General features: G+C 44.8%; 1 protein-coding gene and 1 long non-coding RNA gene across 7 annotated transcripts in view; one reads left to right on the top strand and one right to left on the bottom strand.

Moving 5' to 3' along the window:
* LOC139050027 (uncharacterized) overlaps window positions 1–8,004 on the bottom strand; it is a 73,962-nt gene extending 65,958 nt beyond the window's left edge. Inside the window, exons 1-3 of one of the 6 annotated variants that reach the window (XM_070526167.1) lie at window positions 7,748–7,763; window positions 7,562–7,659; window positions 1,688–2,668 (exon numbers count right to left, since the gene is read on the bottom strand). In XM_070526167.1, coding sequence (XP_070382268.1) covers window positions 1,688–2,176 — 489 coding nt within the window. In that variant the 5' untranslated portion in view covers window positions 2,177–2,668; window positions 7,562–7,659; window positions 7,748–7,763. Of the gene's footprint in view, window positions 1–1,687; window positions 2,669–7,560; window positions 7,688–7,747 lie in introns of those variants that run through there. The other 5 variants (XM_070526190.1, XM_070526186.1, XM_070526177.1 and 2 more) reach the window with 5 other exon arrangements.
* Window positions 8,005–8,554: 550 nt separating this feature from the next.
* Window positions 8,555–22,523, top strand: LOC139050053 (uncharacterized). Its single transcript, XR_011508756.1, has 3 exons — window positions 8,555–8,804; window positions 12,263–12,371; window positions 12,478–22,523. It is a non-coding gene; the product is annotated as an uncharacterized lncRNA (long non-coding RNA).
* The last annotated feature ends 1,882 nt before the right edge of the window (window positions 22,524–24,405 follow it).

Genomic DNA, 24,405 nt, shown 5'->3' on the forward strand with positions numbered 1-24,405 from the left:
GAATTTTCTGACATGTTAACTTGAGAAATTTGCTTAGTAGCTATGTCATCTAAGCAAATTGCTCAAATTGAAATGTGTCGGAAAATTCGTAAAGTACGACTCACACAGAACCTGACATGATAGCATCGAATTGTGATTCACATATTCGAGAAAACATTTACACTTAGCAAATTCCTCAAAGTAAAATATGTCAAAAAATTCGTAAAGTAAGACTTACACACAACCTGCTGACATGATAGCATCGGATTGTAATTCGAATATTCGAGAAAACATACTTCTGTTACGCGGAAACTCACACAAACCCCTTTTCCAGCTGCCGGTTTTTGGGTGAGCACGCCACGAAAATCCCGACCAATTAAAGGCTAACAGCTTCGCTGTAAAAGGCGCAAGGAAAGAAAACGTGATAATACACGATCACCTGTGACGCCCTGCCCCCTTTATTTTTCTTCGTACAGAATGAACTCGTACTAACTCGCACGACTGTCCGTTCTTCTTAACCCTAAATAATCCCAAGGAACAGAGGTCTGGATCAAAGTTTCGTAGGAAACTGTATGGGCTGGAGGACGAGCATAGCGATAGCGAACACAAACTATCATATATAGCCTTTCTTCCTTTTCACTTTCCTTTTTTTTACAGCGAAGCTGTATATGGCTAGGATTTCGTGCATTTTTGTTTTCTGTGAACAAAAACTATCACCATAAATGGCTCATATCCACGTAGGCATTCATACTCCCGTAAGCAAGCAAAAAATACCATGGCTCAAAGCCCCGTAAGGCAGAGGCGAACAGTGTTTGAATTCTCTCTAATCACGCATACAACATACAGAAACAACATGTCGAAAGCTGTCATCATCAATGGCTCATACCCCCGTGAGCAATGGCTCATACCCTCGTGGGCAATGGATCGTACCCCCGTAAACAAGCAACAAATGAAATAATGACTCGTAGCTCCGTAAGGTACATGGCTACCCGTGTTGTTGTCGGCGATTTCAATGTGGATGTCTCGGTACCGCAAAGAGAGCGGTTTACGCGTTCCGTGTTGCAGACACATCCCTTGCGATGCCACACCGATCCGGCCCAACCGACCACCCAGCGGCATACGTGCATCGATTTGATATCAAAGAATGCGATTGCAGTTGCGAGTGAAATAATGACCACCGTGCAAGACAAATGAGTGTGCGTACCTTTCGTCACGATGACCACCTATCAAGACAATGAGTTCGTACCTTTGTTCAAAATTATGTGTCATCACCGTGTCACGTGCTAAACAGCTTCGCTGGTCAACTATCTTCACAGAGTGCAATGGCTTTTTTTTTTTTCGCCTCACTGTTTTCCACCTCAAAAGTGTAGCATTGATCCAGCGATCTGAGCCCCAAGTTATAGCGCCGAGCTTTACTTATGTCCATGGTGAACAAGTATTGGCCGGTGTATCCAACGTGCTCACGACGGGCACTTCGCATTAAGTTTCCAATAACACTTACTCGCGCGAAGAAAACAAATGTAAAAAAAAAGACCATCTCCCTCACGCAACGCTTAGTTGGCGGTGCATCGCGATTACTTGAGACACAGCAGCGGCGTGGACATGTCACATGTGATACACGTGTATCACATGTGATACACGTGTAACATGTCTACGCCCTCGATGCCAGCTGCTGATGAGGAGACGAAGCCAACACGGCAGCACTCACCTGGCAGTGCATCTCTATGTGACCGCTCTCGTGGACGTGCTGGAAGTGCGCCTTGTGCGAACAGCCGTTGTGCTTGTGGAATGCACTGGACCGCAAGGCTCCAGTCTTGCGCGTCACCTCCGGCAGCAGGTCTGGTCGATCTCTAACAAAGGAGTCGTTGCGAAAGACGTGCACGTCCGAGCCTTCAGTGCTACTCGCAGAGACTCTGTAGTGAGGGCTGACCTTCCGGAATCCGTACAAATTGAGCTGCCTTATGAAACTGGTGATGTTGTTAGTCTTGAAGATGTCGAGGCGATTGTCAAGATAGTCCGACTGGAACTTTGAGTAGTCAATCACTATGGCTGTGCCGTCCGTGGACCAGGCAATGGCGCCCGACTTACATTCGTTGACGATCTTCCACAACTTCTTGGGAAATCGTAGCGTGAGCAGCGGCTGGTCCTTGGAGGCAGAAGAGGGCTGCGCCTTCTTCGGAACCTCCGTAGAATGCATGGTTTAAGAGTAAAGCAACACGAACGTGTCTCGGTGGAATTCCCTGCCTTATATAGGCTACGGACGTGGCTCGGCGCGAGCTCTTTCAACCCTATGGACAGCTATAGGCGCGAGCGCTGGAATCCGCGAGCTTTGCAGCGCCACATGCGGCTGCATTAATTACCTGTGTGTCCAAGCTTCATTTAGAGGAATCGGATAAGCAGGTGGGCAACCAGAACAAGCATGTCTGCGTTGTATTGTTTCTATAAAAAAAGAAAGAGAGACCCAGACACAGCCAAGGACCCTACAGCATCTTCGCCGGTATCGCACTTGGTTTGATATCTTCTGTTGGGCGCTCTACGCTGTGTTTCCACTTTATTCCGCATGTTTCATGTTCAGTTCGCTCTGGCACAGGTCGATGTCTGCGGCTGGTTGTCGTCGGCGTGGAGGGAGCATCAGTGCGGTGTGCATTGTCCCACTTGACGTGAACACGCTTCCAAGGCCTTTCCGATCCTGCCGTGCAAGCAGGAATTATTTGGTGACAAAGCCGTGTGTGTAAGCAGGTTAGGTTAACATCCTGTTGTATGTGCCGGTGCTTTCTAACGGAAAGACCCTGAAGTGCTTGGCCAACTCCGATTTCCCTATTAAAGTACAGGTAAAACGCAGAAATGCTATTGTGGGACAACCGCTGGACCGATTTGAATAAAATTTGTTGCATTTGAGAGAAAAGCCGAACTATACTGCACTCTTAGAAAAATTTACACCCTTTGGGGCGTATCTTGTCCCGCAACAATAATGGTCATCCGTGTTGCCCGCGTTTCCTTTCTTTAACGCTGTGAGCCCGGTACTTCCCAGTCACGAACGGCATGCGCGATATCAGTGTGACGCAGCATTCTCGACAGGAAAGTAGCGAGCGCCGAGTTTTCAGGAAAGGAAACGCAAGCAAGGCAGATGACGATTATTGTTGGACAAATATACACCCCAAAGGGTGCAACCGTTTTAAGAGAGTGACTCTAGGAAGCATAATTTTGGTTTAGGACCTGTAAATTTTTACCGAAGTTCGCGGAAAGGGGCAAGCTAAAAATAAAATGAAACACGAAGTTTACAAATCTGTAACTCGGCACCAAGAACAGATATCGCAGTTCTATAAAACTAGATCCGTTAGAGCATCTAAAGCGGACAAACTTGATGTATGAATTTACAACTTACGTGAAGTTATTACAATGTTTTCGAGGTTTTCGCAAAAGTCATACTAACAAACTACTGGCATATTTCGGAGTGGTGTATAATACATGAATTTTGTCCGCTTTAAAATGAATTAAGTGCAGTTTACAATATTGATTTCGCTTTTCAGTGCTGAGTTATAGAATTGTATAGAATTGTAAACGTGATTATTGAGTATTTTAAAGTTCTGAGATTTAAAAATATTCTAAATACTGACGGCCTAGATATCAAAAGCTACTTCTTAAGACACTAGATTTTAACTATTTATTTCAAATGCAAGTATTCTGATTAAAATCGGTCCAGTGATCGCCCAGATAAACGATTTCTTCGTTCTCATATAGTCAGATATAGGCGCTCCCGAGCTAAATATTCCTCTGAAGTGCCAAGATCGACACAAATTAGCATCAACAAACATTTTAGGGCTGTTTCATTAATCAATCCCGCATACTTATTCAAGTCCCGAGAGCGAATGTCCGGGAAAATATGACGACTAACATCCCGCTGCCCCTTCTATAGGTTTAGGACGCGCACTACTTCTGCTGCATAGCCGCGTAGTGGTATCAGGGCCAGTTACTTTCCTAGACAAGCGCCTAGGAAACTACTTCTCAAGATAGCGACTTACTGACTGATTCATTCATTCATAGCTAGCGTCAACGTTCCAAACCAACCATGGGGCTATGACAGACACTGTGTTGGAGGGCTGCGGATTAATTTTGGCCTACTAAACCCAAGAAGACGAGCGTCTTTACATTTCGCCTCCATCGATATGCCGCCGCCGCGACTGGGAATCGAACCCATGACCTCGTGCTCTACAGAACAACGCCATAGCCACTGAGCCGCCGAGGCGGGTTATCTGTGGTAAGGTAAGCGAAAAGTGTATCCCGTTTTTCAGGTCTGAAAAATGAAATGAGCCGAAAAGTTCTCAGCCACCGAGGCAAGAGTGCGGGAATATTAGGAGTGATGAAATGTAGGCAAAAAACGGAAGTATCAGCCCGAAGGCAACTTGACTCGGACGAAGCTACTATGGCGAAAACGTTGCTTATAGCTTAGGTACCGCTTTCGTAACAGCTTCCGTTGTTGCTTTGGGCTATAACACTCCTAAGGTTCCAATGTCGTAGCCAGGGGGTAGCCCACTGGGCCACGCGCCCTCCCCAAAATTTGCGTTAATATGGGGCCAGCACAGACCCCCCCTGCCCCGCCCCTCGCCGTCCACGGTCAGGTGCGTGCGCCCCCCTACCAAAAAACACTTCTGGCTACGCCACTGTAAGGTTCATACAAGACAGAAGTCCACAGGAACATGGAGGCTTGAAGTGAACAACCGTGGTCGATCAAGGAATGCCGCTGGAGTCAACATCCTTGACGAAGACTTGTCGAGACGTTGGCTGCACCGACATTCGTTGCTTGACCACTGTTAGTCGCTCCTAAGATTCATGCACGACAAAGCGGTCACAAGGAAGTGGACACAAATTAACAATGAACGAGCAACGCAAGCCTCAGCCCGGAGCCAACGTGACTCTGACGAAGGCAAGCCCCTTGGCGCTGTTCTTTCAAGTGTCCATTTTCTTGTGTCCACTGAGTCCCGCATAAATGATAGAAATGGTTTAGCACAAAGCTAAACTGCCGCAGTAACAAGTGATACTCAGTCTAATTTCCTAATTTAGCTAACTTATTTCTCCGCCACGGTCGGTCAGTAAAAATTCATTTTTCCCGAAGTACCAAAACTCTTCATTCAACGAAGTAATTTAGGCCGTCCGTCGACTTAGTAATGTCGGGTTTCAACTGTATAACGAGTTCCACTCGTATGCACAATGTAAAAGTAGGCGTCTATATGATTTATGTAGCCAATTCTTGTGACGGGTGACCGTCATAAGACGACGTCGCGTAACGTGCCATTCAGTGAAACGCACAAACGAGAGCACCTGATGGCACAACCTGATAATTTTTACGCTGGGGCACTGGGTCATTTCGTGAATGCACACTGAACCAACCACTGCCCCTGGGCTACCAACGCTGCTAAGGTCTCGCAGCTGCCCCCAGAACTCCGTTTTGAGAATTTACCGATTTAGCGAATAAATTATAACTCCTCGACAGTAAGACATTGAATTTATTTTTTTCTTGATGAGATGAAAAATTTTGATTTAGCGAATCAATTTCGCATAACTGTCAGTTCGTGTGCGTTATGCATAGCCTCATTCAAAAGTAAGCTTTCCTTTTTTAGTTTGCATAACATAGTCAGCTTTATCAGACACCGTGGTTCGTGGCACGCAGTGAAGCTGGGGCTGTATTATTGGATGGTCGCTTTCGGAAATACTTTCAATTTCGGGTCATTTCATGTGACTAGCGCCGGACACATTGGCGTCTACGAGCGGCAGCATTGTTGGCACAGTGCCATGGAATGTTGTCGCTGATTGACGCCGACGCGTCCAGCACTGGTCACGCGAAATCTCGCGAAAGTGAAAGTATCTCCGAATGTGACCGTCCGAGAATACCGCCCCTGAAGATACGAAAACATAGACAGCAGTGATATTTTTAACAAAATCAGTCGGAGAGCTGCTTTAGTCCCGAGGCGAGCTAAGCACTAAAGCTACATCTCGAACTTGGATTTCCGGTTGTAACGAACATACTTCGATTCCCTTACAGAAGGCCAGTAAACTTAATGTTTTCTTTTTCAAGCGAAGCTGTTTTGACTCGCAAGTGGCGCTGTCGTAGTCACATAAAAAATCCAGTTGCTCCTAGAGCAGAGCAGCTGTGGGAAAGGACGGTTTGATGGGTTCACAGCTGCGCCGGCGCCGGAGCGTGAGTCATTAGCAAGGATTACAGCTGCATAGGCGCGCGCTCACGCCACGCGCGCAACCAATCGGAGCCACTTCGCTTCCGCCAGGGAAGGAAAGGGCATGACAGTGTTTCGCGTACGCTGTGCAGGGTTTGTTTCCGTTCAGTTCGGTCTCGGGAAAACGGATGGGATGTCCGCGCGTTGAGTGTTCCCCCGAGGAACAGGCAGCGTTCGGATACTACGAGAATCCTAGCCCGAATAATCAGTAAGCTCTGGCTCAGCGCTGTGGGGAAACCAGGGCTGGTTCACATGTGCTGTTGTGCCTACAATATTTAGAGCACAGGAGGGCACGCCAATGACAGGCACTGGCGGCAATCTTTTTTTGAGCACAACCCGAAGTTCATGAAGAAAGAAGTGACCTCAGAATGCATGATCGTGTATATTTTTACTTCTTTCTTAATCCCTGCATCGCCTCCCGCTTCATCAGTGCTCAGTCGACCATGGATGCTAGCGCCTGCATCATTCGCTGAGAAATTGGCGAAGTGCCGCGGTTAATGGTACATTCTTTCTTTTTGATGCTTGTGTTAGGTTTCATTATGGTGGTGCTTATAATAATAATAATAATAATAATAATAATAACCCTGCAATAATGCTAATGCCTTCGGGCGCTGCAGGTATTTCAAATCAATCAGTAAATGAATAATAAAAATATTTAAATAAAGGCTCCAGCTGAAAGTAATATTTCGTTTAGGGGTGACTTTCCTACTGCTGTTTACAATGCGTAGTTGCACTCGAACGCTGTGCTACGTCGTCAATGACACATATTGTGAACTAAAGAACCACCAACAATCACTAAATGTAAGCAAAGAAGCGGCATGTTTGTAAGTTATCGACAAAGTCTTCTGAAACTCGAATTAAAAATTGAAAACCTCAACAAATATTGCAATTGGGAATAAAGAAAAGACGCACACATGGTATGTAAACTGCCCATAATTTCAGTGGCACGCTCTAACACCACGCACACTATACAACCGCAAGCGAGGGCCAACAAAAGTTATGGCTGCCATGCTGTGGGCCATACGAACCTATGCGCTCTGGCGTGCCACGCAGAGCGCACAACCTCACTGAAGGGACAACACACTGGCCATGCATGCCAGTTGAGGTACACTGTTCAACTGCTGGCAATCGGTGGACGCGGCATTCCGCAGCTGTTCCGCAGGCGGCAGCTCCCGGGCGATCGGCCGATTGTTGCGCCTAATGCGTGTCCGTTAATCGCGACAAGTAGACATTTCTCTCGCGCAGACTTAGTACTGTACCGACAGATCTCCGGTTGACTGGAAATACACTGCGCCGTCTTTCGACTGACTCCTTGATCTGAACGAAAAGTAATCGAAAGTTATGCACTTAACTTTTGGAAGGCACTTCTCTCTCGGCCGAAAAGCATGAAAGGCGGGCGGTCTCCAGCGCGTAACGCCTTGAACGCGCTCCCGTGTACCAGGCAGGTTTCCTGCAATTCTGTGAGACTGCTGGCATGCCTATACTGTAGAGGTACAGAAAATCTGAGAACACTGCGGAACGGAGCCGGCTCTGCTCACCTGTGTCAACTACGCAGCCGCGCCGTTCGCGTTCCACGATTACGCGATCACCCAAGAAGCCGCCCCAACGCGCGTAGTCCTCCCTACGGCGACTCTCGGGGTGCTGCGACACGCCCTTCTGGCCTTCCGCTCGAACGCGTCTCGTCCACTGGAACAGCAAGCGCAAGAGACGAAGAGCGTCGTTCTGGCGCGCCTTCGAGCTCGAACGGTGCGTGCGCGAGGAGGAGAAGAACGGAGCCATGTGACAGGTGTGCACGTGCACGCTTTAACTGGTCTTTCTCAACCGTCCGAAGAAGAAGTTAGTGAAATTGGCAAATTGGGGGAGGGCCGCGAACAGTAACAATTATGAATTTTTTCAGAGTTGCATACATTTTGCGAGCGTTTTTTTCTTCTTTTTCTTTCTTTCCTTATTTTTTTATGTCAGGAGCATGCAGCAGTGTACTGAGCATAGAGTTAGTATGGTACTGAGGGTGGTAAAATCAGCCTCAACGCAATGTCTAAACGGCGGTAGGACTAGAGAGATCACGCTAAATAGAAGCGCTGGCGTATCCGCTTATGCCGCTTTATTTTATTCCTGTTAAATGTTCATTGTTTTCCGGATGACAAGACCGGTGAGCAGCACTAAAGGACGCCTGACAAATATATTCTAGCATCATTACTATGCCCGAAAAGAAGACAAGAAATTCGACCAAGTACATACTGTGCTAAGTAGATACCGTACATTCCTAATGAATTTGGGCATTCGAAACACGCAGGCTGAACAGATTATACATCTAGTGCATGGATGTATTGGAAACGGACCGGGTATTTACAAAGCGAACGTAACGTAAGCTGATCCGACAGGTTGCGCCATCTGCTCTCATTTCGACGGATTTCGACGGGCACACGAACTGAACCTTCGAAGCAAGCGCGCTTATCTCCCATCCCTCGAGCCGAGAAGTTGCTTACCTCACCGTCCGCCAGATGACGCAACCTGTCAGATCAGCAGCTTGGCTCCCGTCTGCAAAATCTGTGCTCGTAGCCGAAAGCAGTTTCTGCTTCATTCTACAAAATGCAGGCAAGTACCGATGTTTAAATTAACCTCAAACAACTTAGACTACAATATGCTCCCCTGCGAGCGATGTTTGCTCTCGATTAGACGAGTAGTTTGTGGACAGGAATTTTTTAAGTCCACCGGCAAAATACGGAAGACCCTATATATATGCATGCATGGAGGGCCGTCCAGATTGTTCTTTTTTTTTTTTTTTCAGACGAAAGTTTTTGCTTCAGCGGTAAAAATGACAAGTGCGAGGGTCCGTTTAGTGCCTGCATGTACACGGCCATCTGCAGGGAGCTCTCAAGGGATGCGCTGCGTCGCAAAGAATGCGTACTCTGACACGATCTGCTAAATGTTCATGTCACGCTAAACGCGTGAACGGTATTTCGCGACGCCTTTTTCTTATTCTTATATTACAAGTGCAGCATATTCGTTGGGGCTGCACTCGGTGCCTGGATTTGTTTCTCGATATCCACTGACGTACCTGAATGTCAAGTATGTCTGTGTGCTTATATAGCCGCGACGCGAAATGAACATTCCAACATATATCATAACTGAGTTGTTTCTCAACTAAAAATGCATCAACAAGGAAGTTTTGCCGATCTCGCGTGATAAGATCGATGTACTGTTTGCTTCATATGCTTGTCCCCGTCAATGCTCTGTTTCACTTCACTTTCACTTCTTAGAGCCAGTAGTAGGATATTGATGTAGTAGTTAAAGTAAATATGTACACATACGCTTTAAATATTCTGAACAGTGGCATTGAAAGTTGGGAGAAGGGAAAGCAGGGCAGCAATACGGGACCAAGGTTTCCCATAGTCACGGGTAGGATTGCGTAGTTGTCATACCGGAATTATATCGATTCCCAAATAACTCCTGTTTTTAGAAACCCAGATTGGAATAGTGACCGTTTCAGTAGGAGCGGAATTGAGTTTATAATAATTGGGATGTGAAGTGGCCTTGTTTCCATAGAAGTTCCTCTACTTTTCCCCTGGCAGCATCACATTCACGCAGTTGTGTTTACAGGCATTTCTGCCATGCTGTCTAGAACAGGAAAACATATTGTCACCTTGTGGCAATTCACAGGAATCAAAGGAATGAATAACAGTGTGTGGCAATTGCTAAAATTATCGAGTTGTCTCAGGCTTTTAACTCTATAGAATTGAAAGGAATGGACTTATGGCACTAACTCGATTATTCCATGGAATGGTATGGGAATGAAAGTGACTGCAACCTTGATCACGTCCCTGAGACTGAAGTGAACAGTTTTCCAATGCCTAAGTGTTCGGTTTATCAGAATTTTGACTCTGTAGAATTGTGTGTGTGCATGTGTGTGTGTTTGTGCATACAGGACACAGGAGATGCGTGGTTGTTGCAGCATGAGCAATTAATTGTGATATTATTTAACAGAACGTATGTGATAGGAGGGGAAAAGAACAAACTATGAAAATGTACAAAAATGTAAATTCACATAACTGTTGTACTGTGGTGACATTCATATTTATTGCTACACTTCAGTGCACTATGTTTTGATTATTTCTGGCTGCTGGCTTGGCATATTGGGAATGCTTTAAAAAAATTTCGTATTCACATTAGAATCCCCATGCGTGACAGTGACTATGATGGACAAAGTGCTTTTTGGCTCACAGTTTGTGTTGTTGAGGCAGATCCTGGACCACAGCCAGCAGTTTTTCTTGTAGTGCTCAGCTGTGAAATTGATTCCTAGCATTTCAGCATCATATTCTGCAATTGCTTTGACTCTCTGTTCAGTGTATTGGTTATTCTCTGTAATAACTTAGGAGCAGAAGTGTGGTGTAGTTGCAAAACGTATACTGGTTAAATTTGTGTGTCTTGAAAATGATGTGGGTATTCCCTTCTCCAGTTTCAGTTTGTGCACATCTTGTGTAACTGTCTAGACCTATGAACTATAAGAAATGGGGTTAACTGAGGGGTCCGATTTTTATTAGTCATATCATAAGAAGCCAACAAATACTGACACCAAGGACAACATAGGGGAAATTACTTGTGCTTAATAGGTGAAATAAAGAAACAATAAGTTAATGGAACTGAAAGTGGATGAAAAAAAACAACTTGCCGCAGTTGGGGAACGATCCCACAACCGTTCCTCACCTGCGGGTGTCACACAGCGCACTATTGGTTGTGATTATGCATGATCAGGATTTAATTTCTTGGTTGCGATTAACTCCTTTGCACAAGCTGAGGGAGAGAGCCAATTGCGATTGAAAGTGGCAGCGTGACACTGGTATGACATTGCTGTTTAATTTTAATATGCACAACTAATTTGCAAATTAGATGTTAGAAATGGTTGTTGGCCATGTGAAGGTATTTATGATTGCAACTTTAAGACGCTTATACGAGCTATTCAAAGATACTTATATGTTTTAACTTATTGAACTGAGTTACATTGTAGAAAATAAATACTAGCCATAACTTCCCTCTTTATATGGAGAAATAGTTTTCTCTTTATTGAGCTTGTGCTATGGTTTCACACCATTCATCAATCGTTAATCAGTCTTTCATATTTATAATACTAAATAATGGTCACCTTATAAGTAATGTTCATCAGAAACAATATAATTATGGGCAAATATTCTTGTCGGGGGATCTTTTGGTGCCTGTCAAGAAGCTATGTACTCATGTGCATAGCTCCATGACAGTGCCCTAGCATCAATTAGCTAGTAAACTTAAATAAAAGAAAAAGGGACTGTAACAGTCATTTGGAGAACTGCAGAAGTAAGTATGAGTACACGGGATATACAACCCCTTACTTCAACATGCTTAATTCTACGTTTGAAGTAAATGCTAATCACTTTTCTTATGGTAGTATGATGCTTTCTAGTTATACTAATCATTTCTGTTACACAACTGGTCAAAAACCTTGGAAAAATCTAACTGTAACGCATCCACTTGGCTGGGTATCTCTACCAACCATAAATGCTTAAAATTGATAGACACAAATTGTAAACGTCTCTGAATATATGCTGATATGGTGACAACATATTCTTTTTGACAAAATCTCTTCTGCATTATTTGCAACTTTGACGTAGTAGTTCTGCGGAGACCCGCAAGGTGGAGAGAAGTTAATAAAGGGAAAATCGGACATCCACCCGTTCGTAGCAATTGCTATAAAGGAAACCCATACGGGTTCCTCGAAAGAAGAGCCTCAGAGTTGAAGAAAAATTCGTCCTGGTCCGGGACTCAACTCCGGACCAGGATGAATTTTTCTTCAACTCCGGACCAGGACGAATTTTTCTTCAACTCTGAGGCTTTTCTTTCGAGGAACCCGTATGGGTTTCCTTTGTAGCAATTGCTACGAATGGGTGGATGTCTTATTTTCCCTTTACTATTTGCAACCTTACGCTCCAATAACTTTGAGCAGCTCCTGACAGCACGAACAACAGTAGTAAGTGTGAGAAAGTTGGGTTAATTGGAAACTTGATGTTATTGAATCTTTCCAGCTCATATCAGAAAGAAGAATGAAACAGGACAGGAGGCCAGGAAGACGGAAAAGACACTCGACAAAGCTGGCTGAAGCGTGTGCTTCTGCTGACTTGTGCTATGCATTGGGTTGGTTAAGTATTTGGTCATCTTTTATTGATTCCTTTTGTTTATTTTTTCCCTTTGGAGTTGAGTCGGCTAGTTCTCATTTTCTTATTTTAAATATTTTGTTCAGATTACTGAGGCTGTTCTGACCTTCAGAAGACTACCTAAACAGGGCATGCCTCTTGGAGACCTTCTTTCTTGCACGATCGCTTACCTCTCAGATTGTTTCTCTGCTGTGACACAATTAGCATTCCCTGTATGCTGGTGCTCTCAGCTGATGGCTTCATCCAACTGAATAACCCCCCCCCCCCCCCCCCCCTCCCGAACGAAATTGCTGGCTACGCCACTGCTTGCAGGGTATTGCTAATGTCTGGCAGTTTGGTTGAGATGTAGTATAATGTTCATTCAGGTCGCCAGACCACACTTGTGCCATGGACCTTGTAGAGTGTTCATTCCTTGCCTTCAGTCCCATTGAGTACTTATATTTCACCACACCTTTCATGCACCAAAGGCCTTGTTCTCGATGTTGACCCCTAGTTAAGCCCATCTCAGACACTGGAGAAGCTCTCTGTGACAGCAGCATTATGCCGCTGTAGTCGAATTGCAGACATTGTGAGGTGCAGGTCTCTACAGAATTGGTTATTTTGACATATTCAGATCCATATTGTCTAGAGGTGGGCAAATATCGACTTCTGTGAATGCAAATTAAATACGAGTAGTAAGTATAGAATATGTAATCGAATAGTCAAAAGCTGACGCATGTATTCACAGCAGGAATACTTATTTAGGTACAATTAGATACTATGTGCCTACTGGCTAGCATAAAAAAGAAAAAAAAAAACATTGCTATCCGGGACAACAGGTCAGATTTAAACACACAATCACTAATTGTCATATAAAAAATGGCACAAATAGACTCTCCACAGCTTTAGAGCGCGGTTGCAAACAATCTTTCCAAGCTAAAATGGCTGCTGTATGACCAGCTTTCCAAAAAAAAAAAAGGAACTGCTGAAAGACTTGTGTACCGAAGGACCCGTTCCAAGGAAAACATCACAGGTAGCGGGAAACATATAACTGCTACATGACTAGACTGTCAAAAAGACTAAATGACAAACTACAAGCGAAGACCACGGGTTGTCACATAAACTTCCACCGCAAAACTGAAAACAAAGCTTGGTTTACTTGTTTTGTTTCGGCATTACTTTGAAAACATTGTTGTTGTCTCACTTTTCATAATTTGCAGTGCATTGTTTAGCAGATGGAGAACAGTAACCAAACTTTAACATTCGATTGTTGCAAAATATTTGGTTAGTTTCGAATATGCGAAAATACTGAATAGCTCCTTTTAAAATACAAATTCATAGTTAGTGTGTAATATTCAATTTGTATTTGAAGCTTAGATTATTTGCCCACCTTTAATCTTGTCCATCTAAAGTAAAAGAATGGCACTTTGTTTTTAGGGTTGAGCCACTTGCTTTGTGCCTCCTACTGTGTTGAAATAGCTGGCAGTTTTGTCACAGTGCTGCTGGTTGCAAATCCAGTTTGATCTGTTGTACCTGTGGTGAAGGACACTCTACTAGTGGTTGTATGACTCAAAATGAGAAGTGTTGTCTCTGTCAAGGATTGCACCCAGCTGTTCACGCAGAGTATCCAGTTCATGTGCAGCAAATCCAGGTGTTAGAAATAAGCAATGGTGCCTCAGGAGAGACGCTGTTGTGACTGTTGAAAAGAGGGCTCATGGATAGGCTGGTCTCTGTGCGAAGCTTCTTTCACAGGTGTTACCATTTCACCTGCAATCGCAGCCACTGTTGAAAAGGCAATGACAAAAGCTATACAGCACTGAATCGTCAGCGTCTCTGTATGTCTATCTCTCAGTCTGCTTACGAATGGCTCTCCTGCTGCAGGCAACTTGAGAACATAAATTTCAAAGATCCTGGATAGTGTGAAAACAAGCAGTGACAATAACGTCAATGTGCCTTCACCTGATGACAGATATGATAGCAAATTTTTTATCAGGTCCAGACCAACTCCACACATAAGACATGCAGGACTGAAGAAGTGTTGAGCATGATGCATGAACTCAAGACGAAAATGTGGTCAGTCTTCCTTGAACAGTGTGTTGTCTTTGTCATCTCATTTGAAGTCTAAAATGTTTCAGTCGAGTAAAATATTCAAGGATTGTATTATGGAAAAGGTAGTTTCTACTGAAATTCTCTCTTTGCTTTACGGTGTTTAAAAGTGGTGCACTGCAACTGTCATTCCTTATTTTCAAGTTTCTACAGATTTATCTTGTCTTTCTGTTCAACTGATTCATGATATAATCATTTAAATGTAACTTAGCTTGCTTCTAAAAGAAATGTTTGTTTCAAGAACATTTGCTTTTTTCATTTATATGGGTTTCAGACGTGGTGTACTTGCACTTTTATCAACTAAAGTTTGCCATTATGTGAAGATAAAGTTGGAGCTTATGTTAGTGCAGTCTGTGATTCTTGTGATAGCTCTGTGACATCTGTGACAGCTTGTCATCCATTCTTAATCATAAATTCCTGTTTTCTTTAATGTATTCAGGATTCACATCTCCTGGACAGTGTTATTTTTACTTGCAAAAATTTTGTGTTACTTGCTGGAGACATTAATTTCCCATCGCTGGGCATGGTGCTTAAGAATTGTCTAGATTCACAACTTCCTACTATTGTTAGAAGTCGGGCTGCTTTTGGTTTGGATCTGGTGTTTGCAGGTCCACATCTCTGCATGTCCTTTTTGACTATGCCACCAGCACAAACAATGTTTGAGTGTTTCTTGGTTATTATGCTTAGTAACTTCATTGGGTAATCAAGTGGGCACTTGTTTATGTTACAGTGGAGTTCTAAATTACCCTATACACGCAGTTTGCATGTGTCTAAAACATAACGTATTAGGATTTTGAGACAAAGATGTTAAGTGTACCCAAATCTAACACACACCCTGTTATATCATGCATATTACTCAGTACAACAGCAATGGAGACATTACTCATTCTCTGTGTTTATTCCATCCTCTTTTTCCTCCCTGTTAGGCGGCTCCAAGCACGCGCCTCCTGATGGCGTTGCGGTAGGCAGCGACACCTTATATAACACACTCCATTCTTTTAATCACAAAAAAAAAACGCCTTTCCCTGCTTCTTGCAATCAGAAAAAAAGGAATGCACAGAATTATATTTTAAGAGAGCAAAAATCTATTCATACTCACTGTACATTCATCGGCATTACTGTCAGCCAGCTTTTTGTCACTGTCAATGAACCACAGCATGTTCTCTGTGCATGGCGGCTGCATTTCAATGGGGGCGAAATGTGAAAAACACCCATCTACTTAGATTTAGGTGCACATTAAAGAACCCCAGGTGGTCCTAATTTTCGGCACTATGTGTGCCTCATAATTAGGTTGTAGTTTTGGCATGTAACACACCATAATTATTCATTACTGTTCTCAGTGCTATCCATTTCGCGACCATAATGAGCATGATTCCAACCCATGCCTCAAATGACTACTGTGCCAGTTCATCCAGCAATGCATGTGTGTCTGGAACTCCGAAAACATCTGCTGCAGTTTTATTTCAATGTGTGCAATACCTTTTCCTTTATGAGCTTTGATAATGAAGTAATGCATCATTCTCGTTTACTTATATACAGGGAAACATTGAAAGGTGTGCAGTTAACTTGTCATGACAGTGGCAATGACATTGGCTGTGATGGGAGACTGTTGCCAACACTGCAAACATTATTTTGGTTTTTTATCTAGTTGTGATGCCCAAACAATTGTTTGGCAGATTTTTTTTTTTTTTTAAATATAGGTGTGCATTAGGATTGGGTAAATAGGCTACTTGCGTTCGTCATTGGCTTCCTTGTATGATAGAAACTCTAAGCAATGAGCATTTGTTCAATCTTTAATGATGCCTGTAAAAAAAAGCTAGATGCTTCGTACAACAATTTATAAGTGATTCCTCCTCTTTGTATAAGAACATCTGCTTGCATGACTACAGGCAGGGAAAAGCTGCTTTGGAAAAATTGCTTCATAATCAAACCTCGACAAACTGGATTGACTATAAGGTCATTTCTGCTGCGTTTTGATGCACTCTGTTTAAAGAAAAGGATGAGTATCATGTAAGCATTTCTATTTTGTTTCATAAGAAATAAATGCATGCTCTTTGCTTTTCTTCACTCCAAAAGAATAATTCTGCTGCTTGTAAACGTTGAAGCCCAAGAATTGATAGAGCCATTGAAACTTAATACTAGAAGGCTGGAACATCAGTTATTTTCTGAGACCACGTTGTCCGACCTTCTGCTCTCCTAAAATGTTCCTCCACAATATTGTTGTCCTTAAAGCAAACTGTAACCATTATATTTTTACTGCGCTGTGTAGCCACAATCAGTGTCCTAGTGCTTTTGAGCTGTTAATAATTGTCCTAAGGCTTTCCAACAGCAGCCCTAGGTGCTGAACACATCCACTTCAACCATTTTAAAAGTTTTTACATAGTCCAAAATAATCTGCTAGGCATCATCGGCTGTTCTGTTAGAAGTTCAGAGCTTCTATTGGAATGGGAATTGCTGAGATCATACCATTGCTTAAAGAAACTGGGGGGCACAGGTGTGTTAGTTGATATCAGGCCGATTGCCTTAACGTCGAATTTGGAAACGATACAAAGGGTTCTACATGTCTGTGCAATAAATTTGATTTATGAGACAGTACTCCTGAGTCTAGTCAAATTGATTTCATGCTTAGGTATTCAATGTAGCAGGCTCATATTGACCTTGAAAATTGTATACAGCCCACACGGCACAGAAGGGTGTATGGTGTGTCAGTGACTCTTCACGCACTAAAAGATTATGATAGGGCTGAACACGTAATATTAGTCAATTGGTTGTGAAACCTTGACTTCCCCAGCTACTCTAGCATGGATTGCAGTATTCTTAAGTTCTAGAGAATTTTATTGCCTCAATATTGCATTTCATTGTTAGATACAATCAAGAGGCATTCCTCAAGGGGCAGACCTTTCTCCAGTGTTATGTCTTGCTCAGCTCCATTCCATGTAATCAGGACCTGCATACTTAAGATTATATGGATGACACAGCATTTTTATCATTGGCAAGTGACATTCACACTCTGTGCCAATATACCTACAAATGTACCTCTCCGTTAAAGGGCCTGTAAACCACTTTGACCTTGAAAAGTTGTTACATAGTGGCAGCTGTGTATCGGCTGTTACTATGACAGCTGTGCACCAGTTGTCATACAACAGGCTTTTTGTTCATTTTCCCTGCATCTTGCTTGTACAGAGTGCAGAAATAAAAGGAACGAATGAATGCATTTAGAATGAACCTGCAGCCACAGGAATTTTCTCGAAGTGATGGCATACTAGCAGTGTTACAAGCATTTCATGCACAACTACAAAGTTGCCGTGGTTTCTCGCTCTCCTTCTCTGCCTTCTCCATGTGTGTCTTCTCTTTGCTGCATGCCTCTCTATACTCCATCACAGAAACTCTGTGCAGTGCAGCAAAAGCTGTGGATTGTGTGAGCAAACAGAATAGCGAAACCGGAAAGAGGGGTCTGCCATTGTTTGCCTCTGCTAGACATCTGCAGGACACTGACTGAATGGAAGCTGTATGAAAGGATCAGTGGTGCACAATGGGCAAGCCCCCTTCTCTTCTCGAAACACGCAGCCAGTTCTTGTAGCATTGGTGCTCTCGTCCTTTGTCGATGGACCAATTGACAGCTTTTACCCTAGTGATGCAATGTGCATGGACCTGCTGGCATCATGACATGCAAAGCATCTGGAATATCCCTGAGAGGAGCGCGAGATTATTTTTTGAATTTGTGGCTTCCATGCAGTGCATAGCACTGCCATGTTTGCCAAAGATTATAATCATGCCATTTTGTATACAATATGTCTTTTTATTTTATTTTGGAGTGCAGCTCTTAGGCGCCTGTTCCTGCAGTGAGCGTTGGCGTCGGCAGCTTAACCAGGCAAATGAGCACAGCGAAACATGGAAAAGCAAATGCGGAGTGCAGCGTGGGATGAAAGACACAAGGAGAAATGCAGAGGAGGAGGATATGGCGAAAGGGTGAGAACAAAAGCTTAATGCGTTGACGATGGCCATGAGATGGTGCCAGAGTAGCGTCCATTGTCTGGGAGGTCTGTCGACGGTGGCTGCTGTGAATTGCACCCATGTGTCACCCACGCGCTGGCTCTTGTGATCTCGATTAGCGAGGCAGTCATGCCACACTTGCTCCATTTGCAACGTGCTTCACGAGACAGATTGTCCGCACCAGCCAATATATAATGAATCGAAAACATGTATAGAGCTGTGCTCAAATTTTACGTCGGGGATTATCATAATTGTCAGTGAACTTTGTATTTAATACATACTGCAGACTGAAGGTACAAGCAGGGTAAGCATCATAATCGAACAAATTGTTGGAAGCTAGATTTGGCAAAGGCAAGGAATACATGTTTTGACAGCCTGAGAATGAAGAGTCAACTGGCTTTATTCAAAATTCTGAGTGGCAGTGGTGACGCCCTAGTCGGGCAGCCGCTTTTTGGTTCCAGGATAGAGCAGGGAGCAATAACCTCCACAGAGAGGCATACTTGATTTCCGGAGCAAGACGCGATGACCCCCATGGCGCGGACAAGGAATTAATGGACGGTTGCTACAAGGGCTCCCCCCCACCCCCGTAGAAAGCCAGAGGTTAAGGTGTGAATGGTGGAAGGACTGAAAAGTTAATGTTCAAAATAGGCTCGTTTCACACAGTCGCATGACCCTGTCTCTTCTTTGCTGCAAGCGTCAATCTTCAAGGTTTTCTATGAACGCAAAACCACATGAAAGGGGCCTTCATAAGGAGGAGTCATTGGTGACTTGACAGAGGTGCACCGCAGAAAGATGTACGTGGTTGTGTCCATTGTTGGGAAACTAAACACAGGCTGCCTGCAGGCAATACGTGGGGGTGTAGGTCAAAGCTGGTTGAGCCATGAATGTAGCCTGTCTAAGTGCTGCATAGCCGCTGGTGGAGTTCTCTGCTGGGTGCCGAAAAACTGCCCTGGAATGCGGATTGCTGACCCATAGAGCATCTCAGCTGCGCTGAGTCCGAGGTCATCCTTGATTGTTGTTCGCAGGCCCAGTAGTACTAGGGGTAGCCTTTCCACCCAGTGCTGTTTGTCGAGTGTGGCGGTCAATGACGCCTTCAGTTGTCAGTGGAGATGCTTGACCATATCGTTGCTCTGTGGGGGGTAAGCCATGGTGCTAAGAAGGTGCACGCCAAGCTGTCTTGCCAGGGCAGAAAAAAGCAAGCTTTCAAATTGTTGGCCTTGGTCAGTAGTTATGCACAAAGGGAAACCGTACCACGACACTCACGTAGCAACAAATGCTTCTGCCACTGCTTTGGTCGTGATGTCTTGTAGAGGCGTTGCCTCAGGCCACCTTGACTACCGGTCGAGACATGTGAGGAGGTACCTGAAACCTTGGCAAGGCAGAAGAGGCCCCACCAAGTCTAAATACATGTGATAGAATGGCTCTCTGGTGGTTGAAATGGCAGCACCGCTGAACGCGCATGGCAGGTCACTTTCACGGCTTGACAGGCTTGGCAACTTCTTGCCCAGCTTCGAATATCTTTGTTGATCCCTAGCCTGATGAAGCGGTGATAAGCCTCTATGCCGCTCTGATGCTGGGATGGCTTAGGCCGTGCAGTGAAACGAATATTGGCGCGAAAATGATGGGGCACGAACGGGTGAGGAGCTGCCCGTGATGTGTCGCATGGGACCAATGTTGTGTAGGGAAGTGGCACCACCACAAGCTGAAGCGATGAGCCTTTTTCCCTCAATTGGTGCAGCTCTGGGTCGTTTTGCTGGGCGGAGGATACAGCTTGTAGATCCACAGGGCCAGCAGGCACAGTGCCGATCCGCTACAGTGCATCAGCTGCCTGATTTTCAGTCCCGTAGATACGGCAGATGTCTGCAGAAAATTCGGAGATAAAGAAAAGTTGCCGAAGCTCATGTTATTAGTACAAAAAACTTTTTTTCTTGAAAACGAAGGTCAACGGCTGGTGGTCGGTCAAAATGTAAAAGCTACAGCCTTAAAAAAAAAGAACAGAAATGCTTGACAACGCAGTAGGTCGTCAGCCCTCCTGGAGGGGCTGTAGCAAGCTTCTGTAGGTTTGAGGGCCTCTGAGAAGAAGCCCAGTGGCCTCCAGTCTGTGCCATCATGCTGCTGCAGTACTGCACCTACTTCCGTGGTCGACGCGTCTACGATAAGGCGAGTTGACGCGTCGGGCAACGGATGAATCAGCAACACTGCAGTCGCCAACCACGGTTCAACTTCCTGGAAAGAGTATTCATGCTCTGAGGACCAGTGGAAGGTAGGCGTTTTTTTTGAGTCATGATGCAGCAGGTCGGTAAGCAGCTGAAGAACTTGTGCACAGGATGGTATGAAGCGCCTGTGAAACTTTGAGCCCCAGAAACTCGCGTGCATCTTTCTGAAGGAGGTTGCAGAGAGAAAGTCCTCAATTGCCCGCACCTGTGATTCCAGTGGCTCGATTCCTTGGGATGAAATGCAATGGCCGAGAAAATCCAGTGCTTCAACTCTGAAAATGCATTTCTGGGGCTTTAGGACCAGGCTGTGCTCATCCAGTTGCTCAAACAGAAGGTGAAAGTGCTCATTGTGCTCTTCGTCTGTGTGACTTGCAACGAGATTGTCGTCAAGGCAGACGAAAAGGAACGGGAGTCCGCGCATAACCTTGTCCATGAACCTTCAAAAAGTTTGCACCGCATTCTTTAAACCGTAAAACACACAAACTCAAATAGGCCCAATGGAGTAGTGATTGCCATTTTTGAAGTGTCGCTGGGTTCGGCAAGAATTTGGTGGTGCGCGCTCATCGAATCGATATTGCTGTATATTTTGGTTCCTGCGAGACGAGTGCTGAAGCCATGTATGTGGGGAAGGGGATATTGATCCGGAGTAGTGGTGGCATTCAAAGCTTGGTAATCATCACGAGGCTGCCAATCGGCACTGTCCTGCTTTGCAACCAGATGTAGAGGTGAAGACCAATTGCTGGAGGAAAGACGAATAATGAATAGTGCCAACCAAGCTGAAGCATGTGTTCGCACTCACAGCGGGCGACTTCAAACCTTTGTCCAGCTAGCCTCCATGGCTGGGCAGTGACAGTTGAAACGATGGTGGGGATATGATGCTTCACCTTGTGTTTCACGGGCAGCGCAACGTTTCAGGGCTTCATGAGTTGCGGGCACTCTGCATCTATCTTGTCATACATTGAGACAGGCCAAAGCATATGGATGCCAAATGAGGTGAGGTTGGACTACAGGCCAAGTACATCGAGGGACGTGACATTATCCTTTAGGCTCCAATCGCAAACGCTCACATCTACCGTATTTGCTTGCATAATGATCACACTCGCGTAATGATTGCATCCCTGAATTTTGTCGTCTGAATTCATTTTCTTTTCTTTCCCGTGTAATGATCGTACCCTGAACTTGCTAATGAACTAATGCACCCGGAACTTGACGACATGTGCGGTCTGTGAGCTATATTTTGAGTCATGATACATAATCAGAGACCATGTGCATGTAATTGATGGCAAGGAAACACGTATTCCTCGCGAAAGACCCCTGCTATAAGAAGATGCCATCCCCATGATTCTTCTGAATCTGCCTGACCTCTTCCCATGACCACAACCAGTACATAGAGAAGAGCAACTCGCGGTTAACATATTACGTTGCTGGTTATGTCGCACGAAAGTGTGTGTTAAAGACTAAGTGTGAAGCTTGCAAGCAAACTTTGACAATGCGAACCAGTGAGGAGGGCTCAGAAGTTGCAGACTTCACGCGGCTCAGGGTAAGGGAGTACTATTGTTTCCACGTGGGGCACTGTTCTGCTTTGTTGAAACACTTGAGAACTTGTTCATGGAATGCTTTAGCAAAAACAAGCTGCACTCTGAAAGCATCCTGGATGTACTGAGTTTGGCAAAGGTCAACTGCACGAACACAATTGGTTGCAGCGAACGCGCAGCTGAACTAACAACGAAGGTAGTCAGTTTCTACCTGGCTACTTGGCTGCACTTATTTGTGAAAGGAGAATGCAGAGAAGCGAGGCAACAAGGAGACAATGAAACTCCGAAAGATGAGTAGGTTCACCTAAGCTAAATATGCAACATGGGAGGGGGAGGGGGGAGTGGGGGGGGGGATTGGCATTTGGGATGCTGCTTGGCTTCTGCAAGCTGTTATGCTATGTTTTTGCAAGATATGCGTGACAATTGTGTTGTATTTATTACTGTAAATAAAGTGTTTATGCATGTTCTGAAAAATGCTTCTTTGTTTCGGCGAATTTACTCATGCTTTGTAATGTAAGGGAATGGCGAGCATGCACAAGTGCCGTAGACAAACCATTTCAGAGTGCATATCCATAATTACTGAACAAATTGGTCTCTGAACCTATGTGAGCACATGGCAAGTTTACTTTCCTGCAGCCGCGTAATGTACCACGGCAGTTTAACAATCAAACTTGATGCGGTTAGAGCAAACGGCATGATGAAGGTAACAGGTCAACCCTTTGCGTACGATTAGGCAGTGGCAGCGACATAGGCAAATTAAACTTCCTGTGGAAGTGTAATGATTGTAAGAACAAACTAGGCAGACATTCAACATCATTGTGGGAACGACGTGCGATCTGCTCTGAGCCGTCTGCAGTAGTCCAGAGAACCGCACCTTTTTATTCTTGCCTAAGTGTTGGGGTACCCTACAAATAATTGCCTGGTCGGCAGCGCAGAAACCGGCAGTCTACTTCAAATTTAAATAGTGAAAGTAACTCCGCCCGCTAGGCAGCCACCGTGCCCAAAGCTACTAGAGTGAAGCTTCAGGAGGAACCTCTTGCTGCGTCCCCTCTCGGTGGCAACATAGAACACACCGGGGCGCGCCCTCCTCTAAGCCCACTACAAAGCCTTTTAGTACACTCTAGTAGAGGTGTCACTGCCACCATCTTGCGTGTAGTTCAGATTCTCCCACCAGGCGATGGCACTCGGTAAGGTTTTGGAAAAGGGAAAAATATATGCTTTAAGCTGTCGCAGCATACTCCAGTGTGTCCCTGTTGCGACACTGCAACAGGTGATTTGCTGTAATTGAGAAAAATGCGCCCCCCCCCCCCCCCCGCCTTCCTTCTTTTCAAGACAAGTTGTGCCAGGCAGCATTGTCATTTTGTTGCTGCCCGTGGTGGCCTTCTCATGGCTGATGCTTTCAACAGTGGCTCGGTTGAAGCTTTCTATATGTAAAATGGTTGGTGCTGCTGACTGATGGTGGCTATAGGTGTGATAAATGGATCGTCACTGCCGCTTTTTGACGTGGCTGTCCTGTGAGTGCGGGCCACTGCTTCGAAAACCGTATTGGTAGACGGCCTGCTGACTGCAGTGCTCACTGCCCCGGCGGAACACAACACTAGCTGTAATAGTACAGAGAGATTGAGACTGAAATGGACGGAACCTTGAGTGATGTTGATCACCAATTATTTTGTTTCTTTTTCTTCCTAGCGTCTACTTCTTTTTCAGCATTCTCCAAAGTACAGGCCCGCTAAACGAAGGTTTTAGGCTTGAAATGATAAACATAGCTTTGTGCCTATAGACAGATAGATGAAAGAAGGGGAAGAAATTGTTACTGACTGCAGTAGCTATATATAGCGCAGTCTGCTGACACCTGAACAGCAGTCAGCAGCAGGGGAGGGACGGGGGTAAAAGAGTAGGGGGAGAGGTTAGTATGGAGTAAAAAATAACTATTTACTACAGAGCGACTAAGTAAAAAGAAAAAAAAAAGAAAGTTTGTTTGTTTGTGCAGTGACTTCCTCGAGAAAGTTTCTCACTGGCACTGTTAGGTCCCACGGAACAGCCGGGTAGCGAGGCCTGACTGTAGCGTATGCTGGATGAGCGGGTGGAGGTTTCTGGCAGCTGCTGTCAAATGCGATACGCTCAAATTTTGCAATTACGAGTATCGTAATCATCAGTTAATCTTTTTCGGGACCAAATTAAACGG

Source organism: Dermacentor albipictus, chromosome 1 (assembly GCF_038994185.2).
Source record: "Dermacentor albipictus isolate Rhodes 1998 colony chromosome 1, USDA_Dalb.pri_finalv2, whole genome shotgun sequence".
NCBI lineage: Eukaryota > Metazoa > Arthropoda > Arachnida > Ixodida > Ixodidae > Dermacentor > Dermacentor albipictus.